Source organism: Tursiops truncatus, chromosome 19 (assembly GCF_011762595.2).
Source record: "Tursiops truncatus isolate mTurTru1 chromosome 19, mTurTru1.mat.Y, whole genome shotgun sequence".
Taxonomy (NCBI): domain Eukaryota; kingdom Metazoa; phylum Chordata; class Mammalia; order Artiodactyla; family Delphinidae; genus Tursiops; species Tursiops truncatus.
The window spans coordinates 47,447,304-47,460,141 of record NC_047052.1 but is presented as its reverse complement, the minus strand read 5'-3'; the positions used below and the strand labels follow the sequence as shown (position 1 = coordinate 47,460,141).

At 55.8% G+C, this 12,838-nt stretch overlaps 1 protein-coding gene across 1 annotated transcript; it reads right to left on the bottom strand.

Moving 5' to 3' along the window:
* Nucleotides 1-4,962: 4,962 nt before the first annotated feature.
* On the bottom strand, nucleotides 4,963-12,438 carry CD177 (CD177 molecule). The gene is made up of 8 exons (XM_073795917.1): nucleotides 12,320-12,438; nucleotides 11,894-12,076; nucleotides 11,039-11,158; nucleotides 10,746-10,862; nucleotides 7,005-7,145; nucleotides 6,098-6,283; nucleotides 5,829-5,960; nucleotides 4,963-5,567 (listed from the first exon to the last, which is right to left on the bottom strand). The coding sequence occupies exons 1-8, from the start codon at nucleotides 12,423-12,425 to the stop codon at nucleotides 5,278-5,280; spliced, it is 1,275 nt and encodes a 424-aa protein (XP_073652018.1). The 5' UTR covers nucleotides 12,426-12,438; the 3' UTR covers nucleotides 4,963-5,277.
* Between the last annotated feature and the right edge of the window lie 400 nt (nucleotides 12,439-12,838).

Sequence of the window (12,838 nt, the reverse complement as noted above, 5' to 3'; positions counted from 1 at the left end):
AGTCCGCCTGCCGATGCAGGGGACACGGGTTCACGCCCCGGTCCGGAAAGATCCCACATGCCGCGGAGCGGCTGGGCCCGTGAGCCATGGCCGCTGAGCCTGCACGTCCGGAGCCTGTGCTCCGCAACGGGAGAGGCCACAGCAGTGAGAGGCCCACGTACCGCAAAAAGAAAAAAAATACTTTCCCCTTTAAAATTGGTGCGTGTTCCCTGGTGGCACAGTGGTTGAGAGTCCGCCTGCCAATGCAGGGGACACGGGTTCGCGCCCCGGTCCGGGAAGATCCCACATGCAGCGGAGCGACTGGGTCCGTGAGCCATGGCCGCTGAGCCTGCGCGTCCGGAGCCTGTGCTCCATAACGGGAGAGGCCACAACAGTGAAAGGCCCGCGTACCGCAAAAAAAAAAACCAAAAAAAAATACAACTTTCCCCTTTAAAATTGGTGCATGGTTCCTGATGCCTGCCTGGACCCTGGCTGATACAGATTCTAAGGGTGTGAGACCAGATAGGACCAGGAGAAAGGCTTCATGGGGCCAAATTCTTTCACATGGGATATAGGATTGCAGGTGTGGGTTCAAGCATCTGGGAATATCATTATGAGCCTGCTAGGTTAGTGAGTTCCTATCTGGACTCAATGCTAGAACTTCTCCAGCGTATTGGAGAGAAAGAGAGTCCCAAGTTTGGGGACCAGGGGAAGCTGGAAACAGTCCATCTTGTGCAGATGGACTCCTCAGTCACCTCCTTATCCTATCCCGTGGGAAGGCATCGGACGAGGGGACATCGAGAGCGCTGTGGTGGCAGAAGAACCTCTGAGGCAGAAGATGCTTATGGGAATGCTGGAAAAAGAGGATTTGGGAGCCGCCAGGTGGTGTCACTGGGTGTGCAGGACAACGTGGCCCCAATCACTGGGACAAGCCACAGAGCAAAAATGTCATCAGAGTGTTTTGACAGGTGGGGATCCATGGCAAAGCTAAATGACCGGGGGTCCCTAAAGGTGCAGGGAATTTTCTAGCTCTGACGGGAAGAGATCTCAGGTCACCATGACAGGGACTTCTTATCCAATTCCCAGACTAAGCCAGTTCATAGACCTGGAACCCCGTGAATGAGCAAGGAGGCCGGGCCCGTTTGAGGACCCTGCAGTGCAACCATGGGTGTAGGCGGTGAATCTTCCCCCAACACCAGAAAGACTGGTTGCGGGGGGTGGGGGGGGGCGTGCATGTATCTGGAGGACTTGGGCGCTGGTCAAAGGGAAATAAATGCTCAGACCTTGAGAGGATTACTTGGATGATAGCTCTGGAGGGATGCCTATCGCCACCGTGAGCCAGGTGAGGGTGTAGACAGACTTCCGGCTCCAGTCCCTTTCCCAGTGGGCTCCACAGACCACAGACTCATCCTGTTATTTATGTCATCCTAGAATGTATAATAGGAGCAGGTAACTGGAAAAGCCCTCACGTAGGTTCCCTGACCCATGGAGTGAGGGCTGTTATGGTAAGAAAGACCGCATGGTGCTTCTGAAACTATTACCACGCCCACCAAGATGGTAAGTCAGAAGCTATAATGCACCCGTGGGGGAATTTCTGAGATTCATGCCAACACCACAGCATGAGAGACACAGGGACCTCGGTGCCTATCGCATCTCGGTCTAGAGCATGACGACAGTTTCTGGCAAATGGAAGTGGCAACGATAATTGCAGCTACGGTTCTGGTTGTGGTTTCTTACAGATCTAGCAATTCGTTCTGTATTTGTTGGCAGAGATAATCAGAAGCATTTATATTTCAGGGACAAGAGGACACCTTCACTTTCTGGCCTCATGTCTTGGTCAACTCTCCTGCCCTCTTGTTGCAGAGGGACCTTGATCGTCTGATTTTCTACAGAACATCACACTGGTCCACTTCATTGATGGATTTATGTTATTTAATCAGTGAACAGGGAGTCGCAGGCGCCCTTGATGATAACACACGTGTGCCACAGGGTGGAGGATAAACTGCGTCATCTACTCCCCATCCCATCACACTGGTGTAAGTCCTAGGGGACTATAGGTCTGGGGCATGTCTCAATATTCCTCCTAAACTGAGAGACAATTTGCTACACCTTGTGTGGCTCCCTTTACAGAAAAGATCAGTCCTTTAGGAGTTGGCTGGGGGGGTGCAGCACATGTTGACATCCTACTCCTACTCATTCGTGAGGGAACCCATAAGATTGCCAGTTTTGAGTGGATCCTAGAGCAGGAAAGGGCTCTGATGCAGGTTCAGACTGGAAACCTAGCTGCTCTGAACCTCGGGTCATCTGACCCAAGAGACCCAACGTCCCTGAAAGTTTCTGTGACATAAAGAGATAATAGGATAATCATAGTGCAGAACCTTGGGGTTTTGGAGCAAAGGTATGTCTTCTTCTGCAAATAACTAACCTCCATCTGGGAAACAGCTCCTGGCTTATTACTGGGACCCAGTAAAGTTTGAATACCTGACCATGGGACACCAAGAGCGTTGTGACCTGAACTGCACACCACATACTGGGTGTAGTCAAGTTACCAAACCACGACGTTGGGCACGCACAGCACCATCTGCCATCCATGGAGAAGGTGTGTATGCGATCAGGGCACAGGTGGACACCCCAGCAGGTGGCTCAGGCACCCATGGCACCCACTCGTCCTGCCTCTTCCCCACCCACACCTATGAGCTCATGGGGATTCCCTGGGATCTGTTTACAGAGGACAGAAAGCACAGACTAGGTGTATGGATGGAACTGCAGTGTGGGCTGGCGCCAGGCAGAAGTGGGTAGCTGCCGTGTTAGCACTCGCACGTGTGGTCCTGAAAGAGCGATGTAGGAAATCCCTCAGGCGGCAAAACTTCAGGGGTCCACTTTGTGGGAGGGAGAGAGGTCCTCAGGTCCACTTCGGCATGGACCCCTGCTGAGCCATTTGATCAAGGACTTGATAAGAAGAAAGGTATCAAATGAAGACGGGGGGATACGTGTGAGGTCCTCTGGGGATGGGCACAGAGTGTGAAGATGTTCACGTCCCACACGAATGCCCACCAGAACCCATGCCCTGAGCATGGGTACCCTTGGTATCCTGTGGACAGTGTCAGGCGGCTTCTCTCCCATCAGTGCTCGCACACTGGGCCCATGTGCAAAGTGGCCATGTGGGCGGTGGAGGCTCCCCATAGTGACGACAGATGGGCTAATTCTCCCCAGGGTGACCTGGCTGTTGACCGTACTCAGTGCCCAAACCAACAGAGGCAGAGGCCAACTCTAAGCCTGTTACGGCGTCTTTCTACAGCAGGACTACCCAGGACACACCCCACCCTCGAGCGGACTGAGCTCTCTCCCCACACTGTGGGTTCTGATTTGCCTTCCTCGTACTCAGTGCTTCTGTCAACCCTGCCATTTGGGAACTTAGAAGATGTCTGTTCTATTGCTACAGTATCCCATGAAGTATTGCTTCCAGCTAGAGGACATTATTTTAAGGCAAAGGAAGTGAGGCAATTAACTCCCATCCACGGAGCTCACTGATCTTCCAGGTGCCCCACTACACAGAGACAGTTGACTTAGCGGAAGGGTGGAATGGCCGTGATGGTTGATGAGGGCACTGGGTGAGAGAAGGCACCCTGCCACCCAACAGGAGATGCTGTATGTCTTGAACCAGTGGCCAGTCTATCGTGTCACCTCTCCCAGAGCCAGAATGCAGGGGTCCATGAATCAGGGGAGGAGAAGGGAGTGTCCCCTCCCACTAGTACACCTGACAACCCGCTTAAAGAAGTTTTGCTCCTGGTCTCTGTGACCTTGGGCTTGGTGTGGGTGAGGAACCCCATCAGAGCTCTAATCAGTCGGAAGCCAGGACTGCCCCCATTTTGTGCTCCTTGCGCTGCTGAAACAACAGGCAGAGACGAGGGCCACTCTGCTGATGGCCAGAGGGAACCTCACCACCAGAGGGAGGCTGGGTTGCTGGATCAAGGAAGACTATGTTTGGAAGCCAAGGGACGCGTTGGCGGTAATATCTCCTTGGCCGGTGGCCCTGTTCAGCAGAAAGTGGCCAAGAGCCAATAAGGACAAGACCATTGAACTTACTTCCCTTAAGAATGAAGATTTGTGTCACACCAATTGTCCCGAGGAGGTGTTGGCAGGTGGTAAGAGAACGTAGAATGGGTGGTAGGAGAGGGCAGCTCTGATCACCACCAGCTACACAGTCAGGACCTTTTCATCTTCGTTATATGCTGTTTTTCCCCATCTTCCTCTCACTGTGGTACATGAAGAACTGGTTGTCTAACGCTGTGGGTGTGTGACCCATTATCGTTAGCACAATATGGTAACGGATGGGAGTTGTGTCTTCTGTATTGAGGACTCTGATTTTCATGTGGACAAAGGAGAGGGGTGACTGTGCTGGACACTTTCTGTTCCCTTTTTCAAATTCACTCTCTCAGCTTCTTCCCCTGCCCTGTGCTGTGGGGACTGTCAATGGGATCTCCTGCCTTCCAGCTGGGTTCAGTCAATGGGGAGACCCAACAGGAGACCAGAGGGCGGACACTGAGTGAGGTTGGGGTATTAATTCCCCAGCTCCCTCCCCATAGTGTCGCTGTGGGCTGGATGGGTTTTCAGCCTGGGGTCAGGGATCCTGTCAGGCAGCGTTCTCTAAACACCACCCCCTCCAGATTTTAGTAATGGTCATGACTTCTCCTCAGTGTTTCAGGCCTAGGATGATAACAGCCCCAATGATATCAGCCTCAGGAAACTGTGCAAAGCCTCTTGTTTCCCTGCTTCACACACACTCTTAAGTTATTCAAGTGGGGTGAGCCGCTGTTGGTGCTGAGGCCCTGGCTACTGGGATAGAAGCCTCATTGGTGCACCTTCGCCTCCCAAGTCATGGCGATGCCCAAATACTTTTACTTGCAGCAACCTGAAGACTCTGCCGCCACCCAGTGGGGTCCAATGGGGATGTGGACCAGATCAGTAAAGGACAGCCTGAGATGGTGAATCTGTCACCGGATTCCTCTCCTCCCTCATGCCAGATCTCTGGGAGCCCTCCCCTCCCCTCACGTAGGGAAACCGCAGCATTTGGGGGAAAGGACAGTGTCTTTATTTTCACACACACGGGGCCACTGCTTGAATGTCCACCCTCCCGCAGGGCAAGTTCAGCTGCTCCGAGGCCCTGTCATCAGGTCATACAGTACGTGGGGTGGGTGTGGGTGCTAACTCGTGTAGAGGACTGGGAAATAATTCAGTGTCCAAGGCTGTTTAGTTATGAGGTCAGAGGGGGGGTTTGGGCTAGGGGGTCAGCAAGGGCTAAGAATCATGGGGAAATGGGGTCAGCAGGGAGGGCGCCCCACACCAAAGGGCTAGGGATAGTCCCAGCCCTGCCACCCAAGCCAGGTAGGGGGCAGGGGCAGCTCCATCTGGCACTGGGGTAGGGGCAGCTCCATCTGGCACTAGGGTAGGGGCAGCTCCATCTGGCACTATAGCCTCATCACGGTCCTCAATCACAGAAAAGACCCCAATATTCTGGGTACCGTTCAATAAGGAGCTGGAAGGTTGGGCCATGCAGCCCTGGATGCCCACTGGGGAGCTCAGCCCACCTGGAGAGTGAATATGAGTCAGAGAGGGCTCAGGTTTCCTCAGCTTAAATTCCTAAACCCTAGGAGTCCTAGACCCTCCCCCGCTCAGACCAAGAGACCAGGCTCTTAGGCCCCTCCTCCCTCCGACCTAGAAAATATGGGTCCCCAGCCCCCTCCACCCTCAAACGCATAAGCCAGGGTCTCAAGCACCCTCCCGCCTCAGGACCAGTGAATTGAGGCCCCCAGCCCCTTCATCCCTGGGACCTGACCTTCAGCACTCACCTCCCCTGAGAAAGATGTGACCCTGGTAACAATGACTGGTGCCCTTAGGACACGTCACAGTATCAGAGTTTTGTGTGCAGGATCCAAAGGACAGACAGGTGGGACATTGCAGGTCTCCTGGGGCAGGGGCAGCTGGGGAGCAGAGAGAAAGTTGGGGGCGCACAGCTCTGCTCTTAGCTCTTAGCCACCCTCCTTGAGCCCCAGAGTGTATCTCTGGGGCCCCATCTCTCCCCACCCCTGGTCCCACCCAGCCCGCTGGGGTCCCACACCTGGACGAGGGAGGGAGTTCAACAGGACACTGCTGCTGGCAGCCGAGTTGCACCTGTCGGAAGTGCAGAACCGGGCAAAGGAGGCGACGAGCACTCCGGGCGGCCCCGAGTGTATGGAGATAGCCTGGGAATCCGGTGTCCTGGCCTTGCTGCAGCCTTTGCTCCCCACCAGGAGCGATCTGGGTCCTGAGGGGTGACAGAGTGAAAGCTGGGTGGGGGGAGGGGAGACTCGGAAGGCGGCAGAGCCAGGGGTTCCTCGCACAGCAGGCAGAGGTGGGATGCGGGTCCTCTGAGGACGGGAGCACAGGTCCCGGTGAGTGCACGGGGAAGACCGGGGCCAGAGCCTGGGTCCTCCCCCAGCTCTGCCACCTCTCAGTTCTCGCTCAAATGTCACCTTCTCACTAGAGCATCCTCAGAGAGCAAATTACCACCTTTACCTCACTCTCCTGATCTCCTTTCCCTGCTGGATTTCTTTCCATAGCTCTTACCTCCATAGGCGTATCTTACTCTTTTTTTTTTTTTTTTTTTTTGCTTCCCCACTGGCACGTAAAGTGGCAAGAAGGCAGATGCGATGGGATCTACAGCACCTAAAACAGTGCCTGGCACACAACGGGCAGCTCATTAGACCTTGAATGCAGTCACTGAGGTTACTCTGTGCCAGCTCTCTCAGCCCTTTGCCTGGACTACCGGATACAGCCTAGCGACCACGCAGCAGGGTAGGTACTACGATTGCCATCACCTCGGCCCCAGGTTTCAGAAGGGGAAACCAAGGCGCAGAAAGAGGGAGAATTGGGTTTGGAACTGCAAGCATGAGGGGAACCTGGCAGGAGATTCAGGGCACAGAATCCAGGGCAGCGAGACGCAGGACCCCGTGCGGGGGTCTTGCCCTCTTGGGCAGCCCACACACCTACATCTATGAGCAGAAGCGTCTCCTGACACACCTCCCCACGATTACACAGCTGCTCCGTATTCATGGACCACGTGACAGGTTTCTGAGCCAGGTCTTGAGAAGTCTGAAGCATGATCCCCCGATGACAGGTCAGCATAGCTGCGGAGAAAGAATGGCCAGGGTCTGGGTGATTCAGGGGCCTGCCTTGTCCTGCGCTTGGGAAGATGATCACGTTCTTGACTCGCCCTCCAAGCCTTCTAGCCGCTGGGTGCCTCCGCCTCAGATTAGCAGGGACACAGGAAGTCCGAGCCCCACCCCCAGTTTTTCCCCTGTTCTTGCTGGAATATCGCGGGGGCTTTTCCCAACCCCCCTTGGGGACGGCTGCTCCTCCCTTTGGGTGTGAGAGAGATGGATGGCTCTTCGTTAGCATGAGCCAATCTCTACTTCCCTCTCTGGGCCTCAGGGTCCTTATTGGAAAATAAGGAGGGCAGCCTGACACCGCAGATTTCTTTTAACTGAGAAACCCTATGTTCCAAACAAAAATACTCAGACGCTTCGCGCGCCCTGAACACTTAACTGAGGTGCCCGGCTGCCATGACTACTTTCCAGGGATTAACCCGTTTAAGCCTCCCAAGGAGTTGCCTCGCCTGGATTGGCTCATTTCCTCCTGGCCCCCTGGCCCCTGCCCCGCACCAAGCAGGTGGTGTTATCCTCGTCACCCCCATTTCCTTTTCTTTTCTTTTTTTAAATATCTTTATTCCTCTTGATCACTCTGCTGGAGCCACACTGGCCTCTGGATTCTTCCTTGAACACATGGCGGGCACATACCACCCCAGGGCCTTTGTATACTCTGCGACCCCTGACTGTCTGGGGTTATCTCCTCCTCCCTGAACTTGGCGAAAGAGGCTCAAAGAGGTGGTAATCCTCAAACGCTGGTTCAGCGGCAGAGCCCAGACAGAAACCCACGTCTTTCTGACTCACACGCTCAGCTCTTAAAGGCTGTGCTCTCCCTGACTGTGCGGCCCACTGCTCTCACTGGGACCACCATCCTATTCCTTAGCGGGAGAGTCAAGGCTGTTACAATCCCAGCCCTTTGGTTCTTCTTTAGTATGGGCTCCTGCGGTGGTCCATTTTGCACCCAGTCCTGGCACCCCGTCCTCTCCTAACCCCACGCCTTCCAGGAGCTGTTCTATCTCCCTGAGATGCCCTTCTGTCCTCCACTTACTCCCTGACATCTTGCTGTACCCCATCTTCTCATGCCTGGCCTTGCCGATGCTCAATAGATATTTGCTAAACTACCGAACTGAACTTAACCAGGGAAGACAAATGCACCGTCCAAGATCCGGCTCTGATGCTGAAAGCCAACAGAATATGGACATAAATTAGGGATATCCATTTGTGGCCTGATGGCTGTGTTTTATGTGACGTGTGTGGTTTGAGAGCGTACATATATGGGATGTGTGTAGATGTGCAGTGGGTATGTGGGGTGTGTGGGGTAGTATGGGAATGTGTGAAATGTATATGGTGTGTGTATGGTATGTGATGTGTGGTGTGTGTGTACAGTGATACAGTGTGTTGGTGAGGTATGTGGTATATGTTTGTTGCATGGGTGTGGCGTGCTGTGTGTCCCGTGTACCTGTGTTTTGTTTGTGTCTGCTGTCTGCGGCATGTGAAGTGTGGTCTGTGTGCTGGGTGTGGCATGTGCTATATGTAGTGTGTGAAGTCTGTGGTGTGTGCGGGATGTGTGAGGTTTAAGGAGGGCCGTGTGCAGTATGTGAGGTGTGGTGTGTACTTGGCACAGTGTGTGTTTGTGTCTCCTGAGTGTATTGTGTGCGTTATGGTGTGTGGTGTGCGTGGCGCACATCTGATCTGTTTCGGAAACGCCTTCTGAATTATGAATGTTACCTAGTCCCAGAGACGAAGGCCAGATAAGTAAACCAGCATTAATGAGAAGGAAAGATTCAGACTCTGTTCTCCTCTGCTCAACACCCTTCCACAGCTCCACTGCCCTCAGCAGAAAGGCCAGCCCCTCAGTCTGGCTGGGCAGACACCTGACCCACCACCAGGACCCCCCGCCTACCTCTCGGCTCCCCCAACAATATCCATTCCCAAGACACAGCAGGGCGTTTCCTGCCTCCTTGGCCTGGCACCCGCTGTTCCTTCCTCCTGGAAAACTTGTGATCACCCACCACCCCCAGCTGCACCCCATCCTCTCGATGAGCCCCTCCTCAGGCAGAGCCAAGGGACCCCTCTTCAAACCAGCGGGCTGCCCCCACCTCCAAGCCTTTGTCCATGCTGTTTCCTCTGCCTGTTCGTGTCCTTTTCCTCTTCTGTGAATAAACTGCAGCTCACCTTTAAGACACGGCTCATAGGTCACTTCCTCTGTGACGCCCTCCCTGATTCGCCCCTCCCAGGACATCAGTATCATCCTTCTCTGAGGCCCCCCCAGACCCACTTCCATGACAGCCCTGTGACCATCTGTGTCTGCGATGTCTCCCTTCTTGGTCCTGGAAGCCCTTTAGGGCAGGGCCAGGGTCTGAGTCCTCTGGGGTCTCCACAGACCTTGGAATCCTGTACAAACTCACGTCAGCAAACGCATCCTGGGTGCCCATCCTCAGCCAGCCCTTGTGCTGCCCGAGGCTGGAAGCCTGGTGTCAGTGACATCTAGGCTCTGTCCTCAAGGCTCCCAGTCCAGCCAGAGAGATCCAAACAAGAGGAACGTTTGCTGAACTCACTCAACTCTCTCCCTGAAGCTCGGACAGGGAAGACCCTTCTCCCACTTTCCTAAGACCCCACGCCCCACCTTGCCACGGCAGGTGCTTCACAGCAAGACGCTCTAGGCCACTCTCATCCACCGGTGTACGGTTTGGCTGGGTTTCCACGGGGAAGTGGGGACCCTCCCTGTGTCCCCGTCTGGCTTTTACTTTTCCTGTCACACCTGAAGCACCCTTGATATCCTCGCTGATCTTTTATCTCTGCAGCATGGCTGCTGGGGTGCTCCAGTACCATGGGTGGGGGATGGGTGACGGTGGTCAAGGGGAAGTGGAAGACCCAGGGTTACCCAAGGTCGGGGGTGTGGAGAAGTAGAATTGGAAGCAGCAAGTCACTCCCAGCAAGGAAACCAGCCGGCACACCTGCACTCACTTCTGCAGCCAATGGACAGAGTGGCACGCGAGGCAGCCCACCCTCTCTGCCCCTCTGGCCTTCCTCCCTGCTCCCCTGCCCCTCTCCCACCTGGACAGGCCCAGCATCATTTAAAACACCCACCAGGGGCTTCCCTGGTGGCACAGTGGTTGAGAGTCCGCCTGCCAATGCAGGGGACACGGGTTCGTGCCCCGGTCCGGGAAGATCCCACATGCCGTGGAGCGGCTGGGCCCGTGAGCCATGGCCGCTGAGCCTGCGCGTCCGGAGCCTGTGCTCCGCAACGGGAGAGGCCACAACAGTGAGAGGCCCGCATACCGCAAAAAAACAAAAACAAAAACAAATAAAACACCCACCAGTGGACTCCTGTCCTATAGATATGTCCCCTGGACCACGCACCCTCTGTCTCCCCTTAAGCTGGACACCTCTTACTGGCATCCTCACCTGAAGCGCCTACTGGGAGAATCCCTTACATCACATCCGCCTGAGTGAGTAATAAATATCTGAATGACGTGATGCTGGCTTTGGTGGGATGTGTTTGGATGTCCGCCTTTCACAGGGTCATCGTGGCCCGAGGCCGCGGCGCAGGGCATTTGGTCTTGTGGGTATGACACTCACCTTCAGAATCACAGGTCTCCTGCAGACTGATGGGCCCGATTTCCTGAGTCCCATTAAGCAGGTTGCAGCCTGCTTGGGACATGCACCCCTGGACTCTCAGATGGGTGGAGCGGTTCCCTGTGGAAAGTGAGAGGAGGGGAGAGAGGGAGACACTGCTGCTGGGACCATCCATCCCTCATGCGGGAGGCGCAGCTCTGGGAAGCCAGGCCCACCCTCCGGGTCCCAGACCTCCTCCGGGTCCCAGACCTCAGCTCCCTTTCCTCCCCAGAGACTCAGATCTCGGTCCGGCTCACCAGCACGGAGCAGAAGGTGCCCACTGTAGCAGTGCGTGCTCTCGGCGGGGCAGGTCAGCTCTGCTGCAGACCGGCAGCTTTGGGCAGACAAGCAGACTGGACACCGCACAGACCCCAGGGCTGGGGAGGTGACAGAGAAAGGGAGGCAGGACTGAGAAGGCTCTGAATTCAGACCGTGTGCCTTCCCTCCACCCCTCCCCCATTTTGCTGGTCCCCAAGAATCAATTCCCTAGTGTCCCCCAAATGTGCCCTCCTCGAGCTCTTCTCATGAAGGCCTGGGGTGCGGGGCATTTGGAACATGAGCTAGAGAGACAGCAAGGTTGAGGAGGGGACGTGAGATCTGGGAAGGGGCGTCCGGGACTGAGCGCAGGAGGTGGTACGAGTCGGGGAGCGGTGCCCGGGGAGGACCCAGTGGCTTCACCCACAAGTTCCACTAAACAGTCCAAGAAGACAAGACGCCCGTGTCCACAAAAGATGCCAAAGAGTAGAGAAACGCAGAACACAGCCCCAAACCCGATTTACGGTCTCAGACAGAAAAAGACAGTGGGAAGTCACAGGCCCGTTTCACTCAGGAGGAGGAAATGCCAGAATCCTGACTAGAACACGCGTGGACCAAATCCAGCGGGATGGAAAGAAGGAGCTGGTACCAGGTCAGGGCCGGAGCCAGAGTCGGAGGTGGGTGGTTGAACATGGGAAGAGCGGTCCAGTTTTCTGCTCCGGGACTGTTAGAAGGAGCTGTGCTGGGGAAGGTGGGCAGGGAGGGATTCTAAAGGAGCATCCCCAGCGTGCTCACCCCAGCGCCTCAGCCCCGTGGCTTCCCTCCTCCCAAACACCCTCCTCCTCTCCCTCCGGCACCTGTGGGTGGGTGCGGGGCCCAGAGAGGGAGGCTGGTGAACAGGTGGTTGCACAAGTCCTCCCGGCACACCCGGGTGTAGGAGGCGATGGACAGGCCGGGGCCTGCCCTGTGCTGGGTGATGAGGTCCTCGTGATCGGCTGCCTGGGTGCAGCCCTTGATGAGCACCATGTACACGTAGGGTCCTGGACCAAGAGAGAGAGACGGGCCAGGGTGAGGTCATGACTAGAGGGCGGATGTGCCTCGTGCTCTGGGGTGAGAGGCTGCAGAGCAGGCCACTGGGCAGCCGAGGAGGGAACAGCTCCTGGTACTGGGGGGAGCAGGCTTTCGAGTTTGTACACAGAATATGCCCTAGGAGCGGGGGCGATAGGAGCGTCTCTGCACAGAAGAGGGTGGGAGTCGGGCGGGGGCCCACGGGCCCTCCTTACCGTTCTCCATCAGCATCAGAACCTCCTGGCAGCTCCAGCCTTCCTCACAGTGCTTCTGGCCAGCCGTCCACTGGAGGGGCAGTTCCGATGCATTCTTCACAGACATCAGTGTCGCCCAGTAGCAGATCAGGGCCTGCACTCCTGAGATGGGAAGAGCCAATCAGTCTTAGCTTATCCTCCAGAGTCCCCTCCCGTCTGAGGTCCTCACTCACCGGGCACGGTGATGCCCAGGAGGGCCAGCAGCAGGAAAGGGCTCATGATCAGGGCAGCTGGAACCCGCACTCCTGCTCTCTCCTCCTTTTTATATCTCGCCTCACTCAAGGCAGTCCAGGAAAGGGGTGGGGAGGGGAGGGACTTGCTAAATGGGGCCTGGGCCTCCGTCTGAGTCTCAACACCTTAAAGGCAGCAGGGGTGGGGAAGGGTGGGGGCTGGAGGGTTGGCGAGTGAGGTCGAGGGGGAGTCTGGATCCTCCCTCCTTCCCCAGATCCAGGAGTCTGGGCCCCCAGTCCCTCCACAGTT

Coding starts and splice junctions, on each gene's coding strand:
- CD177 (XM_073795917.1), bottom strand. CDS start 12,425: ATGTCTGTGAAGAATGCATCGGAACTGCCCCTCCAGTGGACGGCTGGC. Junction 12,077..12,319: donor TCTGATGCTGATGGAGAACG/GTAAGGAGGGCC, acceptor CTCTTGGTCCAG/GACCCTACGTGTACATGGTG. Junction 5,961..6,097: donor GAACTCCCTCCCTCGTCCAG/GTGTGGGACCCC, acceptor TCTGCTCCCCAG/CTGCCCCTGCCCCAGGAGAC.